The sequence below is a fragment of the Lotus japonicus genome, chromosome 1 (assembly GCF_012489685.1).
Source record: "Lotus japonicus ecotype B-129 chromosome 1, LjGifu_v1.2".
NCBI lineage: Eukaryota > Viridiplantae > Streptophyta > Magnoliopsida > Fabales > Fabaceae > Lotus > Lotus japonicus.
The window spans coordinates 25,651,823-25,672,655 of record NC_080041.1 but is presented as its reverse complement, the minus strand read 5'-3'; the positions used below and the strand labels follow the sequence as shown (position 1 = coordinate 25,672,655).

The following is a 20,833-nucleotide window of genomic DNA, read 5'->3' as shown; positions in this document are numbered from 1 at the left end:
TCCATACACATTTATAGAAAGAAAAAAGTAACAATAAAGACATGTAGCTATAAAACTAGAGTCAATATTATATTAGGAATCACCCATGAAGGAACATCAACTCTAACAGCAACTGATTAACGTGGCAGGCCATGCCACTGACCATTGTTGGATTGAAAGTCATACATTGCTATCTTCGCAGAAGCGAGCGGCCGTCTATTTGTGGGCCACCACAAGAATTTGCAATTACGTCCTCCTACAACTACCCAATCGAAATAAAATGGAGAAAAAAGAGATGCGAAGAAAATATAGAAAAACTCAAAAAGTGAAATATGACAAATTAGTTATACCATAATTTATTGAAAAGAGAATTGATAAAATATAAGTAAAAATAGAGTGTGAGTGTCAACCGATCATAGCCATATAAATAATTCTTGCAAATAAAATAACTATATTTTTGGAGTAAAAATATTTGTCGTCCATAATATGATGGGAGCTCTTCCGGCGAAATCTTGTTCATGTGTATCACTCGAACCTTAAACTTTTCTTGAAGAAAATTAACCATTTACCAATTGAGCAATTGTCATTCGGTAAACATAATTAATACCTATATAAAAACAATTAAAATTTGAACATCAAAATAAACACTTTTAATAAATATTTATTTTATTTTAAAAATTGGTATTTGAATATATTATGAATTTTGCATATTTGGGAATGTCTTCTTGGACCTTCTTAGAAAGACTTGAAGAGGAAGCATCTTAACTTTTTTAGTAGTTGAACTTCAAACAAAAGAAAAGTCAATTAAATGTTCAGCCTCGGTGGGCGATGGCTTTCTTTGCTTGTTCCCAAAGCCAATGAAAGTGTATAAATACAAATCAACCTCATCTACGTTCTTGCATCAAACAAACCTTGAATATCATAATTTCATTGTTCTAATTGAAGTCTATAAATACAAAGCAACACCATCTTTGTTCTTGAATCAAAGAAACCTTGAAGATAAGAATTTCATTGTTCTAACGAGCCATGGCATCATTGGGGTACGGTTTCGTTGAAGCATACGTGACTCAGAAGCTATACAAGGAAAAATTGGCGAAGATGGCACACCAAGAAAGACAACAAGAACAACAAGAAGAGGGAAAGAACACGATGAAGTCTAATGCAACTTCAAAGGCTTCTGAGGACAAAACATCTGGTGGGTGTTTCTTTTTTCTCTCCAAGCAGCAGCGCAGGAAAGTTTCTCAGATATCAGATTCCCATGATGCTGCTGAAGCAGCCAATTCCTGATTGATGTTGAAGTTTTGGGATTGGTTTGCTCTGCTTTTTCAGAACAGAGATTACAGAGTGCTTTTAATTTTTGGTTCTCACAAGCTAGATCATTCTTTTGATTATGATTATTATTGTATATGCTTGAATTCTTTGTATTGAAAAAATGAAACCATGTTGGTTGAATCTCCGTAGTTACATTCTTTGCTTCGTGTACCATAAAACAGTAACAATATTCATATATATGTCATTCTTTTTTCTTTATTTCTTTTTCTGTCACATTACATCAAATATTGCAATTTTTTTTTTCTATCTTCTCTTTTGTTTAATTTGTTTCTACATTAAAAAGAGTGGTTCATTAATTTATACTGAGTATCACCTTGCGAGTTCTGCGGCTTGCATCAGATGTGGAGCGGCCAGAGAGGATGTCAAGCATATCTTGCGCAAGTGCCCAGGATCAATCTGGGTTTGGAGCAGGTTTGCGGGGTCGGTGCCAATGGTTCCAGCAGCAATGCAGTTTCGTGGCTGGTTGTTTACGCACTTGCAGGTCCAGCACCATGCTCTGCTCTGTACGATAGCCTGGAATTTATGGAAGTGAGGAATAGTTTTGTTTTTGAGCAGGATGCTTGGTCACCTGGTGATTTGTTACAGAAAATTCATAGAGATGTGCAGGAATTTCAGAGATGGGGAAGTGGACAGTCGGCTGAGATTGCAGCAGCGGGTATGGGAGTAGAACACGTAACTCTGTACACAGATTGCAACTTGAAGGGTGATGTGGACAGGATGGGTGGTGGAGGTGTAATCCGTGATGGGAATGGAAGGTGGATCTCCGGCTACGCAACGACGTTGGGAGCAGGCGATGCGATTAAAGCAGAGCTTTTATCGTTCCATAAAGGCCTTTTGCACACCTGGGAGCTTGGCTTTCGTCATGTGGTTTGCTATGTAGATTGTCTGGAATTACAGGAAGTGCTTACGAGTACCGGTGATGTTCAGAATTACTGGCATGAAGATGTGATTGAGATGATTAGAGTTGTGTTGGCACGGAGCTGGACCGTAACAATTAATCATGTTACTCGGGAAAGAAATGTTGTTGCGGATGCACTGGCGAATCTTGCAATTTAGGAAGGTTGGGATTTGAATGTCTGGAGCTTTCCCCCCTCCATGGTGGTTCCACTGCTTTGCAGTAATTTAGTTTTATAGTTTTGTTCTTGTTTGTTTTCTTTCCAAATGTAACCCAAAAAATACAAAGAGTGTCATATGTCCCTGAGTGGTAAAAGTTGAAGACATACAAATTGAATAAGAGAAGGTTCAATGATCAATTTCTAATTGTGTAATTTATCTTTCACAATTTTAAAACTAGAAATAATCGAATTTATGTTGTGCATTAATATAAACTACTGAGGATGCAATTATGCAGACAGGAGCCATCTGCAATGGTTGTCCTTTTCATTTGTTTATCTTTAGATATTTTTATTTATTTTTTGAAACAAAGATATATTTCTTTTTATTTTGGTCAATAGTTTTCATTAAGTTCATCGACTCTGTTTTGGATAGATAACATTTCCACTGAGTTTCTAGTGCACAGGGGCCAAATTAGTGGGTGCGTTTGTATACATGCATTAGGAGGAAACTAAGGTTGGTAAATAAGTTTAATATAATTAATTTTGGTAAAAGTTAGTTTAGAAAAAAGGAATTTGTATTTGAGAATTATATGTGAATGTAAGTTTTAAAAAAATAATTGTTATTTAAATAGAATAAAGTGAAATCACGTTACATTTTGGGATAAGATTATTAAAATAGACATAAGTTGAAGAATAGAAAAATGTGGAATCTCAAAATGAGTAGCTTTGTAAAGTGATACTTAACAGATTTAAAAAAATTCTATAACATATATTTTAAAACATAGTTTTTGAAGTTTGTCAACATTATTTACTTATATCAGAAAAAATACAAAAACATGATAACACATGCCCTACAAGAAAAACATTGAGCTCCCAAATAGGCCAAAAAATGATGATGTAGATGATTTTAAAATAGTGTGGAGGTCAAGGCAGATGCTATAAGGGTTGAATCTAACACTTTGAGTCGACTTTTTTAGCCGAGCTAATCTTTTCATCGACTAAGCCGACTCTACGTCGACACAAACCTTCTCAGACTACGATCAACGCTTAATCGTAATAATTGGAGTCAGTCGTATAGTCAATCGCAAACTTCTATATAGATTTCAAAGTATTAACACCAAATTCATGTAAAGGTTGATAATATCAATACATCTCATCTTTGTTTTTCAATGATAGATAGAGTTGCATAGTTTGATAGTTTTTTTCTTTTTTGAAAAAGTGTATAGTCATGCATTTTATTTGTCATTGAAAACCATGCATCTCCTTTATAAACAATGAATTCAGTCATATAACTTGGTCACTTAATTAATATGATTTCCCTACTATTTGTCATCGCCGAGACGAGAATATATAAATCAGACTGATTAAGTGTGGTTAAGCTACAAAACCGAATTCAAAGCTTGCAAAGACGATGCGGTACTCCGTGACACATAAAATACATTTATATTTATTTAAATGATCAAACATATTCAGTTTTACCTACCCCTAAAAAATAAAGAAGAGTTCAAATTGAACAATTAACAATCCAAACATAAAATTGACGCTATTGTGATGAAATTAATTCTAACATATTTTAAACAATTATAAGACAGGTGCAATAATAATCATAAGTAATAAAAATCATAAGCAAAAACTATGAACCATTATTTCAAGCTTCGAAATTTGTTTCTCAATATCAGAGGGAGTATCTGCTACGATTTTTGTCCTAGCAACATTTTCTCGAGTTCTTCAATTACTCTGCAAATAATATACTACTCTAACTTAATATCTTTTGACAATATCTAAACTACTAATAATAAATAAATTCATTTCACTGATAATTCATCTAACACAAAAAATATGTCATAAATAAAATTATTAGCAGCACTTACTAGCTAAGGCGGTGGTGGCGTAAGAGGAAGAGGAATGAGGTGGCAAAGGCAATGTGACGCACGACACTTGGGCGGCAACAACAGTGGAGCGCACAAAACGAAGGAAAAATTGGAAGCGTCGCCGGAGGAATGTAGAAGAGGCTGAGAGAGAAGGTGAGGCGAATGTGATGGTGCTGAATGAGGAGGAGAGAAGGACCGAGGGAGAAGAAGAGGACGGTGGTGGTGGAGGAGGAGGAGAAGGTGTAACACCCTGACTTTCAGGGGTCACCATAGTAACTTTCTAAAGTAAATATGCAATGTTTTCCAAAAGTATTCATAAACGCGAGTATTTTTTTTTTCTTCTCAAAGTATTTTCAAAACATGTCATGCCCCACTCCCAACTATAATTAAATTTACATGAAGCCTTAAACAAGGCAAGTACCCGAGGGTAAAGACGAAAGCACACATCCTACGAAACCTAACAAGTAGTACCATATTCAACAAGGAATCTATTATACAATGACACCACAAATCCGACACACTCCCTACGATTTCCACATCAGGGAAACGCAGGAAAGCAACGTATCGGAACCTGCCCGAAACCCCAAATATAAATCCATAAAATCCTAATGCAAGCTTTAACCAATAATGGTAAGCTCTCTATCCCAAGGCTCTAGCCTTAAACCCGGCTCTACTCTTCGAGTCTTCCACTATTCTTCACGTTCTCATTTCCGACTCGTACAAGGGTTGAACTTCATCGAAGATTCTCTATCGCCTAATAGCGTTAAGCGCCCAAACAACAAGTAGCAAACAGAAAAGGTTAACTCCATACAATTACCACACATAAAAGAGAAAAGCATGATGTTCGAAGTTAACTGCATAACATGGAATAAAAGCTACCAACCTAAATCAAGATAGAAGACGACATATATCCAACAACGTGAAATCAAATCGTATATTAACAAAATCAACAACATAGAATTAAATCTGATATCAACAAAATCAACAACATAGAATTAAGTCAGATATCAACAGAATCAAAAACATAGAATCAAATCAGATATCAACATAATCAACAACATAGAATCAAATCAAATATTAAACAAACTCCACAACATCAAATCAAGCCAACTATCAATAAAGTCTAATATAAGGGTCATGTAGTACGACTATGTGTTACTACCAAGATGAGTCGATCAAAAGTATCTCGCAAGACGGGACAGTCACGTGGAATGAAAATCATTGATCTGTCACTTTGACGTCTCTCGAGACGGGATAGTCACGTGGAACGAAAATCACAAATTTGCCACTTTGGTGTCTCTCAAGACAGGACGGTCACGTGGAACGAAAACCACTGATCTGCCACTTATAATGCCAAACAAGGCGTGACAATCGGGTGGACAACACCACCACATTGCCACTCGGTTAATTCAAACCATTCAAATAGATAAGCTAACAATATAATCCAAGATAGATATCAATAAAGTCAGCAACATAATCAACCTCAGTAGTCACTCAATCAACAATTCTCAATCCAATAATCAAGTCATGATAAGTACATGTTATTTCAAATTTCACCAAGCATACGTCAAATAGAATATGCATACAAACTTATCAAATCAACATTATCAACAATTAGATCCTCATATACTTCATATCATGAAATTATTGAGTAGTTCGGAAATCAATTAAACTGACATTATTCCTCAAACATCCAACAAGCATTCAACATAGAAAGGCATGCTAATATTTCAATCCAATAACAATCAAGCTAAACACATTCATCTCAAACGTAAGCAGTGCAATTAAAACAGGCAGGATTCAAAGACACTTCTATACTGAGTTACCCTAACCTTTTATTTCTCCATCCAAGCTCAACATCGCAATTCGATCCAAAGTCAAGTTCCCGAACTCAACAAATTCTCTAGGGTGTCCTCCTCCGTCGTGAAACCTCACAGCTTGCTCCAAAACCTCTTTTCTCAGCTCAACTCGTTCCAAACCTCCGTATCTATCCACAGCAATTGAAATCACGACGATCGGGCAAGGAACGAATGAACGACTCCAACCCTCTCCTCTCCCTCAAGCTCGCGGCCTCTCATGTGCAAATGATGAGGATTTGTGATTGTAATTTCTCCTTTTATAGGAGAAGGAAAAAGAAGAAAATGAAAGATTTCGCGGGTCCGGTCGTTTTGGTACTTTCATCTGCTGATTAAAAGTGAGTATTTGGCGACTGAATGCCAAAACTCAAAACGAGGTTCTTTAAATTGAAGAAAACGATCCAAACGCAGTATGGATCAAAATACGCCGAAAAACTACTTTTTGCAATTGACGTCGGATGAAGAAACTTCCTTCTGGAAAAAGATTGCAAACGTCGAAAGAAATGAGGTCACGCGGATGGAAACTTCGTTAAAAGCTCTGAATAGAAAAATTCTTTATTTAGGGTCTTCATTTCTTTTTCCAAAAATGAATATATATATATATATATGAAAGAAAAAGTTTGAGACCAACTTTCTCAAGTAGATAAAAGAGACTGAAGATAATATCAAAAACAAAAAGAGAACAAATGAACAACAATGAGCAAACTATTGCTCAAACAGCCCAAAAAAAACAGAAAGTGGGTAAGCTCTGTCAACACCAGACTTAGCTAAATGATCCGCTATGGTATTGGCTTCCCTATAAATATGAGCAACATTAACACAGTTTACCTCCCCCATCAGGACATCAATCAGATTTAAATCATTTCTAAGCTTCCATTGTCAATTGGATCTATTGTTTACCCAGTGAACCGCTAGTGTAGAATCACTTTCAATCACCACATGCTTTAGGGAGTGCAATTTGCAAAATTGTAGAGCTTTTAAAATTGCAGATACCTCTACTTCAAATGCCCATTTTATACCCAGGACCTCCGAGAACACGCCCACAAAAACCTTCATGTGATTGCTAACCACCCCATCTGTTGCATTCGGTCCAGGGTTACCTCTTGAAGATCCATCAACATTAAACTTAAGTAAGCCAACCTGGGGAGGGTTCCACTCGCAGATTCGAATAAAATTAGCAGTAGGCTTTACTTTGATTTCTCCAAAGAAATTGGCAAAGTCATAGGCTGAGAAAGGGCATTCTTTCCACCAGCCATGAATCCATGAAGAAATTCTCCCCGAGAAGATAAAGTCTAGCTTCGACGGACTTCCAAGAAGCAAAACCTATCGTGCGTACAGTCCAGAGTTTCGTATCGAAACGTTGGTTATGGGAAAAATACCCTGAGGGTCTTATTTTTCCATCAAATCTAAATTTCTCTTACACAGTGCTCTAGGAGCGGATATAGCCTTTTTCGGACACTCTCAACCTAAGTCGGGTGCGAATATGGCTCGTGCTATCACTCAAACTGACTAAAGTGTTATCCTTAGTCATACTCTGAACTTAATTATCATATAAATAATATTCATGACTCGCAATAGGGTTCGAGTCAGGAGAATAACATAAAATATTAAAATATAAACACTCAATCATTTAATATAACGAAAATGCTTTAAAAAAAATATATAACGAAAATAAATAAATAATCTAGTTATTTATTTTGGGGTCTTACAGAAGGGGTCCAAGGGAGATGAAGAGGGTGAAAGTTGTGTGGAGGGAAAAAGAAGGGAGAATTCAACGATGAGGGTGGAATATGAGAATGAAGGAGCTAACAGTGAGTGTGACAGAGGAGAAGGGATGGGCGAATGGTGAGCGTGGCAGAGGAGAAGGGACGGGCGAACGCTGAGTCGAAAGTGGTACTACCTGAATTGTTTCCACATAGAATCAGTTGATCTATCCCTCAATGACCTGACCCTCCCCAGTGCTATAAGTATTCACTACTAATGAACGTTAAAAATACAAATTTAGGGCAAGCCCAAGCCAAACTACTATGTTTTCAATCACTCTCTTTGTAACTATGTTCCTTAGCCCTATTAATACTTCGCCCTATATGATCTACCTTGTCCTCGGGGTGAAAATCAAGATATCCTGAATCTGGTGGCTTTGGCGGTGGTCTTCAGGTCACCCTATTTGATGTCAAGTACCATCTCTGCATATGTTAAAGGACATTCATCCTTGCCTTTGTCTTTCATGTGACCTTCGCTTTTTCCATCGCATGCATTCCTTGATTGGGCGATTCTAGAGGGGGTTGTCTGACTTGAATTCTCTGACGTATTCGATCGGTTCTCTCATCGGCAAAAGTACATTATTGACGACTTTTAGGGCTTACCGACAATGTTTGGTTGTCAGTAATAGTGAATTTTCGTGTAGTGAGTCGGCGAATATATTATCTCCTCAACTCAACCTCTTTCTCGGTGGAACTATTTTGTCTCCACTTTTCCATCAAGTGATCCTTGTAACATGTAGTGGTGCACCTCACGGCCCAACTCAGATAAGGGGCCTAGACAGAGAACCCCTCCTATGACTGCTTCCACGACCTAGACTACTGAGCTTATAGAAGATAGAAACATAAAATGTATATGTGCCGAATTAAATTGGCACTATTTAATTGACACTTTCCATCACACTAATTGTTATTGTTTTTTTCTTAATCTAACACAATTTTTAAGAATTGAGAGAAATGTGTAAAACAATACTACATTCATTCCTTATTAAATGTCCACTTTAAAGAAAAAAATTATTCTTATATATATTTTCACTTACAATTCAAGAAAACATTAAATGATGTTTTTCCAAATGATGTTCTTATATACTCCCTCTGTTCCTTTTTAAGTGTCGTTTTAGAAGAATTTTTTTGTTCCTATTTAACTGTCATTTTGATGTTTTAAGGTTCTATTTGTCAATTATACCCTTACTTTTTCAATAACTCCACTTCACATTTTCCATAAAATTCTCATTTCTCAATAACTATGAAGAGCTTTATGACTTTATGATTGGGTGAGAGTGGTAGATGGTTTAATGATATGAGAGAGTTGAAAAAAAACTAACAATCCACTATCTTGGTTGGAGAGCTTTATGACTTTATGATTAAAATGTGAGAGGGTAAAATGGGAAAAAACACTCTAACAATCCACTATCTTGGTTGGAGAGCTTTATGCTAAAACGACACTTAAAAAGGAACGGAGGGAGTATCTTTCTTATATATTTGTCCATTACTTTACCCTTTGAAATGTATTTTATCTTTTCTCATTTAAAAAGATAAAATACATCATGGAGGTAAAACAAACAATACTTTTAAAAAAATTAATAACATTTTGTTCTTCTTAATATGTGTGTTTCTTCTCTCTCTTGACAATTAAATAGAAACGGAGGTAGTAAATCAATTACAATGAATGTGTTGTGGTGGTATAAGAGCATCTCCAATGAGAGTGTCTCTTGTCTAAGACACTTGAAGATGAGTGTCTCACACCATTGGAGCAAATGAGATCTCCATGCTGTAAAAAATTAGTGTCTACAGCAAGGCACTATGTCTCTTCAAATTGTGCACAAAAAACAAAAAAAGTTATTATTATTATACTGAAGTACAAGTGGTTTGATGTTGATTGTGAAGTCTATTAGAGAAACTTTTAAGAGTTGTTGGGTTGGAGTAAAAAATTAGTCGTTTAGATGGTGTGACACTATGGGGAATTGTAAAAAATAATATAAAATGAAGTGTAGACACTTTAGTGAATGTGATGGATAAAGATGCTCTAAGAGCATCTCCAATACTAGTTCTTAGTTTTTAGTTCTTAGCACTATTCATGTGGGCCCGTACTGCCACATGTGTTTAAGCAACTCTTTGCAGATTTTGCTACAATTATGAGTTCTTAGTTTTTAGCACTATTCATCCGGTCCCACAATACCATTATATTAATATTTCTTATTTCCATATAGTTTTTGTTTAAATTTTTTTTGAAAACGAAATGAATATTATTAATATGAATAGTCTGAGCCAAAAATAGTTACAGACAAGAACCGAATACAATACGAACGTAAACTGAGACAAGGCAAAAAAACTACACCTTACTCTGAGGAAAAAAGACCCTCCACCACCCCACAGAATGACTAGAACAAATTTCCAAGAAAGAGCCTCATTAAAACCTTGCTAGGCAAAACCCAGTGGGAAAAAGCCAAGCAAGGAAAAAGAGTACCACTCACTTGGAAAAGCCATTCTGGAACTTAATACAAAATCAAAACTTGGAGCCAGAATTACCCACAAATGACCAACAACAAATACAGCAAACAACTACAAGAATAATAACCTCCTCCAAAGATCACACCAACCACTTATATTTGAAAGTTGCACCAACACCCTATTAATTTGCAACAAGTAGCGCCAACACCCCCTGTAACAGATCTGCAGCCTTTAAAATAATCTTAGCAAGGCATCCAAACATAAGCACAACAACATCTTCATAAAAACACAACAACACCCGTCCTTTTCCAATTACAGTAGCAGCAACAGCCCAAATTTTGTAGCAGCAACAGCACTCTAGTCCTTCATAAATCAATCCCAACAACATAATATTCATAACAGCAACAGCACCAGCTCCAAATACCAGCAGCAACAATTTTTGACTAACCACAGGCCAGCAACACCAGTAGCATAACAGCAACTCAAGACAAATAGGAGCATATGAATAATCCACACCACCCCAAACGAAGAGCCCAGCGGCAGCAGCAATGGGGCACTAATAACATTAAGAAACACCACATATTAAGAGCTCCAACACTGGCAGTATACGGCTGCATATATAGAGCCACAAAAGATAGGAAAAACTTTCAGCTACAGCTCTCTAATGCTCGTCTCAGCAATAAACATCAACATATAATGACAGCAACCGCCAGGATACCACAACAGCAGCACAGGGACAATCCATATCGAGAACAGATAGATAGCAGTGCAGAAATTTCAGAAGTCAACTAACAGCTCCAAGCCAAACAACAGCAGTCAATTATGACAATCCCAGCTTGTATCAGAATTACAAACAAATGCCGCACCCAAAGTCAATATAGTATGCACATATCCTATAGCAAGTATATCAAACAGCTACTTGAATAATAGCCTCCTCCAAATTTCACACCAGCACCTTGTCTTTATAATTGTGTAGCAACACCATGAATAATAGCCTTCTCCAAATTACACACCAGCACCTTGTCTTTGAAATTGTGCAGCAACACCATCTTAAATTATATGAACTAGCACATAAAACAGCTACATGAAACAACTACATGAATAAGAGTCTCCTCCAAATTTCATACCAGCGACTTGTCTTTGAAATTTTGCAGCAGCACCAACTTCATTTGTATGAACCAGAAGCACACAGATTCAGCAGCATGAAAAATCACCTCAACAAGACAGCAAGCTTAACCGCAACAGCAACCTCGTAGAAGCACACACCAGCAACAGCACTATGCGTATTTCAGCAACATCAGGAGCCAAAAACACCCACGCACCAGCTTGTTCTCTAGCAACAGCAGCAGCAAAAATGATTCTAAGAAATACTCAGCATCATTGCAGCAAAATTCCACATTCCCTTGACCAATTTTAGAATCATCAATGTATTTTAGTAGTAATGTGATCTACTATAGGCTGATGCAATTACGCGTTAGGCTCGGAATCGAGTCAGGTTAGTGCGGAGTGCATGCTCGGTGAGCCAACGCATAATTGACCGCAAATACGAACCGGGGTCCAAGGGGCGGAGCCCCTGGCTGTGATCATTCGTGCAACCTCTTATATAAGGTTACTTGCAGCCTAAGGAATGGATACAGAAAAACAGAAACAGAATACAGACACAGAAATTCGAAAACCATAACATCTCTACTTTCTTTATTTGTTCTCTTGTGCCAAGAAACAGATTGATTGTCAAGTATTATCCCAACAAAGATTTCGTGAACCCAGGCAATTATAGGGTCGAAATAATTTGTTCGGAAAGTGGACGCTCACGATTCTTGACTTTATCCAGGATTATCACAACTAGATTTCTAACAAACGAACAAATTATTTACTGATAATCATGGCTGGAGAAGGCGTTGTCAAGGAGATGACTACTAAGTTCGGGAAATTGGACAAGTTTCAAGGACAAGACTTCAGGCGTTGGCAGAGGAAGATGCATTTCTTGTTGACAACATTGAAAGTGGTATACGTCCTGTCTACACCGATTCCTGAACTTCTGGAGGAAGAAACTGTTGAAAATATAAGGAGCAGATCAAAGTGGGAGAATGACGACTACATATGCAAAGGACACATTCTTAACGGTATGTCTGATCCTTTATTCGATATTTATCAAAATGTGGAATCTGCAAAGGAATTGTGGGATTGTCTTAAAGCCAAGTACATGGCAGAGGACTCATCCAGTAAGAAGTTCTGGGTGACTGATTTCAACAATTACAAAATGGTTGAATCAAGGTCTGTCATGGAACAATACAATGAACTTCTACGAATTCTTGGACAATTCACACTGCACGGATTGAAGATGGATGAAACAATATCTGTCTCAAGTATCATAGACAAGTTGCCCCCTTCATGGAAGGATTTCAAACACAATTTGAAGCATGGAAAAGACGACCTGTCTTTGGTCCAACTTGGAAGTCACTTGCGCATAGAAGAATCTCTAAGAGCGCAGGAGAGTGACAAGGGAAAAGGAAAATAAGTTGCTGGTCCCTCGGTTAATATGATCGAGGAGGGTAGTAAGAACAATAACAACAAAAACAAAGGAAAGAAGCGTGCTTTCAAGAACAACAAAGGAAGTTTCGGTTCTAACAAAAAACCGAAACTAGAATGCTGGAAGTGTGGTAAGACAGGCCACATCAAGAGGGATTGTCGTTCTGGAAAGAAGCATGATAACGCGAATGCAAGTGGTTCGGGAAAGGGGTCTAAGGACCAATCCCAAGAACAAGGTCAGAAATCAATTCATAACTTGAATATTTTGATTAAACATTCAGTTTCATTAATTTCTGAAGCATTTTATGTGCAGGATGATGCTATTGCGTGGTGGATTGATTCTGGCGCCACAACACATGTTTGCAAGGATCGTTTCTGGTTCAAGACTTTTGTTCCAGTGGAAGATGGATCTGTCCTCTACATGAGAGATCATCACTTTGATCCTGTTGAAGGCAAATGAAGCGTGGTGTTAGAATTCAGTTCTGGAAAAACTATTACTTTGTTTAATGTTTTGTATGTTCCTAAACTACGTAAGAACTTAGTTTCTGGTCCTGTATTGAATAAGCTTGGATACAAGCAAGTGTATGAATCCGATAAATATGTTTTATCGAAGTCTGGTGTGTTTATAGGATTTGGATATTATAATAATTGAATGTTTATGATGAATTTGAACGGTGTTCCTAAAGATTCTGGTTCTATATTTATGTCTTCTTTGAGTGTTACCAATTCATCTTTATGGCATGCTCGTCTAGGAGATGTACACTATAAGAGAATGCATGAAATGTCTAAAGATGATTTAATTCCTGTGTTTGATACAAATATAGAAAAGTGTAAAACTTGCATGTTAACAAAGATTACTAGGCAACCTTTTAAAAGCATAACAAGGAAATCTGTCATACTTGAATTGATACATAGTGATTTATGCGATTTGCATGCTACTCCATCATTAGGACATAAAAAGTATCTTGTCACTTTCATAGATGATGCATCTAGATTCTGTTATGTTTATTTGTTGCATTCTAAAGATAAAGCCTTAGATAAATTTAGAGTTTATAAAACTGAAGTTGAATTGCAACAGAATGTGATGATTAAAACATTACGTACGGATAGAGGTGGTGAATATTATGATCCTGAATTTTTCCAATCCGTAGGAATCATTCATGAGACTACGACACCTTATACACCTCAACAAAATGGTGTGGCTGAAAGGAAGAATAGAGTTCTTAAAGAAATGGTGAACGCCATGTTGTCCTATTCTGGTTTGAGTGAAGGGTTTTGGGGAGAAGCCATGTTAACGGCTTGCTATTTGTTAAATAGGGTTCCTAATAAAAGGAACAAGACTACCCCATATGAACTTTGGTATAAGAAACGACCCAACTTAACATTTCTACGTGTTTGGGGTTGCAGGGCCGTGGTTAGACTCCCGGACCCTAAAAGGAAAACTTTGGGTGAAAAGGGTGTAGCTTGCATCTTCGTTGGATATGCTGAACATTCCAAAGCCTATAGGTTCTATGTTATAGAACCTAATGACTCGGCTTCTATTAACACAATTATAGAATCAAGAGATGCTATATTTGATGAGAATTGTTTCTCTTCTATACCTAGACCAAAGGACCTTATATCTAAGTCGGATGAACCTATAAAGGATGATCATTCAACTGATGTACCAAGTGAGACACTCAAACCTCGGAAAAGCAAAAGAGCTAGAAAACCTAAATCTTATGGTTCCGATTTTCAATTATATTTAGTTGAGGGATCAAAGGATCAGATTGATAATCAATACTATTATTGCTATAGTATAGAGGAGGATCCAAGAACGTATGATGAAGTTGTGAAATCTCGAGATTCTGCTTTTTGGAAAGAAGCAATTGATGAAGAGATGAGTTCTATCATGGAAAATAATACTTGGGTATTATCTGATTTACCACCAGGTTGTAAACCATTGGGTTGCAAATGGATTTTCAAAAAGAAGATGAAAGTCGATGGTACAATTGACAAGTTTAAAGCTAGATTGGTAATCCAAGGCTTTAGACAGAAGGAAGGGATTGATTACTTCGATACCTATGCTCCAGTTGCTCGTATCACTACTATTAGATTGTTGATTGCTTTAGCGGCTATTCACAATCTAGTGATCCATCAAATGGATGTCAAAACAGCATTCCTGAATGGTGATTTGGAAGAAGAAGTGTATATGAAGCAACCTGAAGGATTTGTAATGCCTGGTAATGAGCATAAGGTGTGTAAGCTAGTTAAGTCGTTGTATGGGCTGAAACAAGCTCCGAAGCAATGGCATCAAAAATTTGATGAGGTTGTTTTGTCTAGTTGTTTTATTCTAAACCAAGCTAACAAATGTGTATATAGCAAATTTGATACATCCGGTAAAGGAGTTATTATTTGTCTATATGTGGATGACATGTTGATCTTTGGCACGGACCAAAATCAAGTTGATAAAACAAAGAATTTCTTGTCATCAAAGTTCTCCATGAAGGATATGGGAGAAGCAGACGTTATTCTTGGTATTAAGATTAAACGGGAGAATAAGGGGATTGTAATTACGCAATCTCATTACATTGAGAAAATACTCAAGAAGTTTAATTATGAAGGTTGTTCTCCAGTAAGTACTCCCATGGATCCGGGAGAGAAGCTTATGTCAAATACAGGTAAATCTGTAGATCAGCTCGAATATTCAAGAGCTATAGGCTCTTTGATGTATGCTATGATTAGTACTAGACCGGATATTGCTTTTGCGGTTGGAAAGTTGAGCAGATTTACTAGTAATCCTAGTAGACATCATTGGCATGCGATAACTAGGGTATTCAAGTACTTGAAGGGTACTATGAATTATGGATTGTCATATGTGGGATTTCCTTCGGTATTAGAGGGTTATTCGGATGCTAGTTGGATAAATAATGTTGAAGACTCATCCTCTACAAGTGGTTGGGTGTTCTTGCTTGGGGGAGGTGCCATCTCGTGGGCTTCCAAGAAGCAAACATGTATAACTAGTTCTACAATGGAATCAGAGTTTGTAGCATTAGCTGCTGCTGGTAAAGAAGCGGAATGGCTAAGAAACTTGGTATATGAGATTCCATTATGGCCTAAACCGATATCACCAATTTCTATCCGTTGTGATAGTGCTGCCACATTGGCCAAGGCTTATAGTCAAATGTACAATGGAAAGTCTAGACACTTGGGTGTTAGACATAGTATGATTAGGGAATTAATCTTGAATGGGGTGATATCCATTGAATTTGTTCGGTCGCAACAAAACTTAGCTGACCACTTGACGAAGGGGTTAGCTAGAGACTTAGTGAAGAAGTCGGTTATTGGAATGTGATTGAAGTCCATTTAAATCTACTAGCTATGTTATACCTAATTCCCTTCTAATACAACGTTAGAAGCTGAATTCAATGTGGAAAGATCATAGTTAGAGATTGGAGCACTTGTGTTTATCTTCCCAAGGTATGTGCTCAGACCTGCAAGTGATGGCTAGGTTGAAGTATATCTTCTTAATGGTTCTTTTGGAAAATTGTAAATGCAGGTGCAAGATTAAAAGGATCACCTATGTAAGCATGAAGTTTTGCCGCTTCAAGAAGCTTGGACTTGGCTTCCTATATGCTTATTAATGGATAAGGACACATGGCTTGTAAAGTGTCAAGTATGAATAAGTGAGTGTTGTAGAAACATATGTGTACAATATCTTTAGATATTCAAATGGGTTGACGGGTTCAATCTTTAAAGACACCCCGATTCTCGAGTATTTGGAATGTGTATTTGTACTAAAGTGGAAATTCAATCGCAAGATATTTTCATTTATGCATTTTTTTGATCGTTATATCTGTGTGTTATAAATTTGTATATATTTTCTTATACAAATTGAGTAGATCAAGGATTACACTAAAATGGGGGGGATTTGTTGGTGATTTTAGAATCATCAATGTATTTTAGTAGTAATGTGATCTACTATAGGCTGATGCAATTACGCGTTAGGCTCGGAATCGAGTCAGGTTAGTGCGGAGTGCACGCTCGGTGAGCCAACGCATAATTGACCGCGAATACGAACCGGGGTCCAAGGGGCGGAGCCCCTAGCTGAAAAATCCAGGATTCTTGACTTTATCCAGGATTATCACAACCAGATTTCTAACATTCAGCAGCATGAAAAATCACCTCAACAAGACAGCAAGCTTAACCGCAACAGCAACCTCGTAGAAGCACACACCAGCAACAACACTATGCGTATTTCAGCAACATCAGGAGCCAAAAACACCCACGCACCAGCTTGTTCTCTAGCAACAGCAGCAGCAAAAATGATTCTAAGAAATACTCAGCATCATTGCAGCAAAATTCCACATTCCCTTGACCAATTGACCCACAGTCATGGGGTAGCTTCGGCTGCAAACAAAAGAAAAATAAGACCAGAAAAAACAAACACCCCATCCCATGCGTCTAAACCTCCATGAACAACCAAATCGGCGCCACACAAAAGCATCCTTACTTAACTAACTCATCCACCTCCGCATTCTCGATCTCAAAAGCACCTCATCAGACACCATCCAGCGATGAGCCAAGACCCCGACATGTCAATTGAGATGAGGGTGGTTCTCGCGGATTTGAGCTTCCCAATCTCTCAGCATCAAAGCTTCAGAACCGCGTGGTTTAAGGCCTAACTGCTTACCAATCAACCAAACTCTTTGCGCACGTGTCGACACACCGTCCTCTCCCGTCACGGGCTCCAAATAATCCGCAGGCAAGGCTTTGGGTTTGTTTTTGCTCCCTTTTGGACGCCCCCACTACGAGCTCTTTTTTGAAGAGGATGTATTTGGGGACTTCTGAATTGCAGGAAGCGTCGGAGTACTAGGATCAACGCGCACAGTAGAAGTTTGAGGCTTTTGAGGCGTCTGAGAAGCCTGAAGATCACGCTCCAGGGGAAGGATGGAAGCACAAGTATCGGTTTGCCTTATGATTTGATGAGGGGAAGTGCGAATGAAGACTTCACGTTGTACGTGCTTTGTTTCCTGTAAGACTGAAGTTGTCAGAGTTGCAGAAGTTGTTGCAAACCTCAATAAGTCGTTTTGGCTGTGAAAGCAGCTCTGCAAACATGGCCTTTGCTCTTGTTGCTGAATTAAGATCTGTGGGTCCCAATAAGTGGAATAAAGAGGCCATGAACAATTATGCACCAAATCCTGTGAATTAAAAGAATAACCTGTAACAGAAAATTTCTTATCAATATAAGTAACAGGATTTTGAATATCATTAAAACAGATTTGATTTCCCTTTGCCAAGATTCCTTCTGAACTTATATTTTTCCACCACCCCTCTATCTCCTCATGCGTGTAACCTGACTCGTTTAGAGTCTGTAACTGCTCCTTCAACTCCTCTCCTGAATTTATGGCTGCCTTAATGACGTTCGATTTTGAATTTTTGAAAACCGCTCCTAACTGCCCCAAAGCACGTACAGCGTGAAGTCTTCATTCGCACTTCCCCTCATCAAATCATAAGGCAAACCGATACCTGTGCTTCCATCCTTCCCCTGGAGCGTGATCTTCAGGCTTCTCAGACGCCTCAAAAGCCTCAAACTTCTACTGTGCGCGTTGATCCTAGTACTCCGACGCTTCCCGCGATTCAGAAGTCCCCAAATACATCCTCCTCAAAAAAGAGCTCGCAGTGGGGGCGTCCAAAAGGGAGCAAAAACAAACCCAAAGCCTTGCCTGCGGATTATTTGGAGCCCGTGACGGGAGAGGACGGTGTGTCAACACGTGCGCAAAGAGTTTGGTTGATTGGTAAGCAGTTAGGCCTTAAACCACGCGGTTCTGAAGCTTTGATGCTGAGAGATTGGGAAGCTCAAATCCGCGAGAACCACCCTCATCTCAATTGACATGTCGGGGTCTTGGCTCATCGCTGGATGGTGTCTGATGAGGTGCTTTTGAGATCGAGAATGCGGAGGTGGATGAGTTAGTTAAGTAAGGATGCTTTTGTGTGGCGCCGATTTGGTTGTTCATGGAGGTTTAGACGCATGGGATGGGGTGTTTGTTTTTTCTGGTCTTATTTTTCTTTTGTTTGCAGCCGAAGCTACCCCATGACTGTGGGTCAATTGGTCAAGGGAATGTGGAATTTTGCTGCAATGATGCTGAGTATTTCTTAGAATCATTTTTTGCTGCTGCTGTTGCTAGAGAACAAGCTGGTGCGTGGGTGTTTTTGGCTCCTGATGTTGCTGAAATACGCATAGTGCTGTTGCTGGTGTGTGCTTCTACGAGGTTGCTGTTGCGGTTAAGCTTGTTGTCTTGTTGAGGTGATTTTTCATGCTGCTGAATGTTAGAAATCTGGTTGTGATAATCCTGGATAAAGTCAAGAATCGTGAGCGTCCACTTTCCGAACAAATCCTGTGAATTAAAAGAATAACCTGTAACAGAAAATTTCTTATCAATATAAGTAACAGGATTTTGAATATCATTAAAACAGATTTGATTTCCCTTTGCCAAGATTCCTTCTGAACTTATATTTTTCCACCACCCCTTTATCTCCTCATGCGTGTAACCTGACTCGTTTAGAGTCTGTAACTGCTCCTTCAACTCCTCTCCTGAATTTATGGCTGCCTTAATGACGTTCGATTTTGAATTTTTGAAAACCGCTCCTAACTGCCCCAAATCCGTTGAGAACGCCTGAGCCGCCGCTGCCTCCGGTTTGATGGCTTGACCGCCGCTCACAACAGGGAAATTTACTCCCTCATCCGCCATGATAAAGTGCGCATCATCCAGAACTTGTAACCCTTCCAGTTTATCATTCCTATATGCTTCATCCTCTTCCTCCGAAACGACCTCCTCGGCGGATTCATACTCCTTATCAAAAGAAGCTGCTTGGAACTAGGGGTGTTCATAACCGAACCAATCCAAACAAAACCGACAAACCGATCCAAAAAAACCGAAATCTAATCAAACCGAAAACCGAACGGACTGAAAATTGAAAAAACCGAAATTATTTATTGGATCGGATCGGATTTCGGATTTGATTTCCAAAACCGAACCAATCCAATCCAAACCGAACATTCACAAATATGTATACTTTTAGTTATACATATATCATTCCATTTACACTTACATAGTACATATTTATTGTATATATATTGATTTTATCACACATGCATCAAAGTTTACTATATACATGCATCAAAGTAAACAATTATAATCATAATTTTAAAATATGTTGACTACGTTATAATTTATGAATGTTATATTAATGTTATAAATTATGTATCATTGTATTTATCATATATTATATATTTTTAAAATTTATACAACACAATTTCAAAGTATAAAAAAGTGAAACAAAAACCGAACAATCCAATCCAATCCAAACCGCTATAGATTGGATCGGATTGGTTCAGATTTGAATTTAGTAAAAAATCCATTGGATGACAAAATCATAAAACCGATGAGATCGGATCGGATGATTTTTCTCCTCAAAACCGATCCAATCCAATCCACGAACACCCCTACTTGGAACATAGCTTCATCAACATTAATGTCTTCCTCATTCTCAAAATCGTCCTCTGACTGAATATCATCCTCCGAGTTATAAATCTTCACCGGCGTAGATGGCATGTCTTCCATCTTACCATAGTCATAAGCAGAATCTTCTTTCTCTAACAAAATAATACCAGAGATTCCATTCACATCAACTGCCATAGTAAAACTCTAAAAAAGCGGATGATGCATACGAATAAGGATGCGTGCAAAGTCTGCCCGGTGACGCAACTTGGTTGCTGAATCCAAACTCACAAAACTCCCCAATCTATTACCAACGGCAGTAAAGAACGATTCCGTCCAAACTCCCATCGGGACTTGCCACAGACGGATCCATAACAGTTGAGCTACGCCATAGGTAAGCATGGTACATGGTCTAACCTCGGACAACTTCAACTCTAGAAAACACTTACACTCCAAGAGAGTATCCTCCATCTCTTCCTTATTCTCAAACTCTAGAACCACCTCATCTGCTCCGAGCGG

General features: G+C 38.0%; 2 protein-coding genes across 2 annotated transcripts; both read left to right on the top strand.

Moving 5' to 3' along the window:
• Nucleotides 1–1,650: 1,650 nt before the first annotated feature.
• Nucleotides 1,651–2,367, top strand: LOC130730954 (uncharacterized). Its single transcript, XM_057583112.1, has one exon. It carries the CDS (start codon nt 1,651–1,653, stop codon nt 2,365–2,367), a length of 717 nt encoding a protein of 238 aa, XP_057439095.1.
• Nucleotides 2,368–12,186: 9,819 nt separating this feature from the next.
• On the top strand, nt 12,187–12,822 carry LOC130730943 (uncharacterized). Its single transcript, XM_057583102.1, has one exon. It carries the CDS (start codon nt 12,187–12,189, stop codon nt 12,820–12,822), a length of 636 nt encoding a protein of 211 aa, XP_057439085.1.
• Nucleotides 12,823–20,833: the final 8,011 nt, after the last annotated feature.

Excerpts from the sequence above, each read along its gene's own strand:
- LOC130730954 (XM_057583112.1), top strand. The coding sequence starts at position 1,651 with ATGTGGAGCGGCCAGAGAGGATGTCAAGCATATCTTGCGCAAGTGCCC.
- LOC130730943 (XM_057583102.1), top strand. The coding sequence starts at position 12,187 with ATGGCTGGAGAAGGCGTTGTCAAGGAGATGACTACTAAGTTCGGGAAA.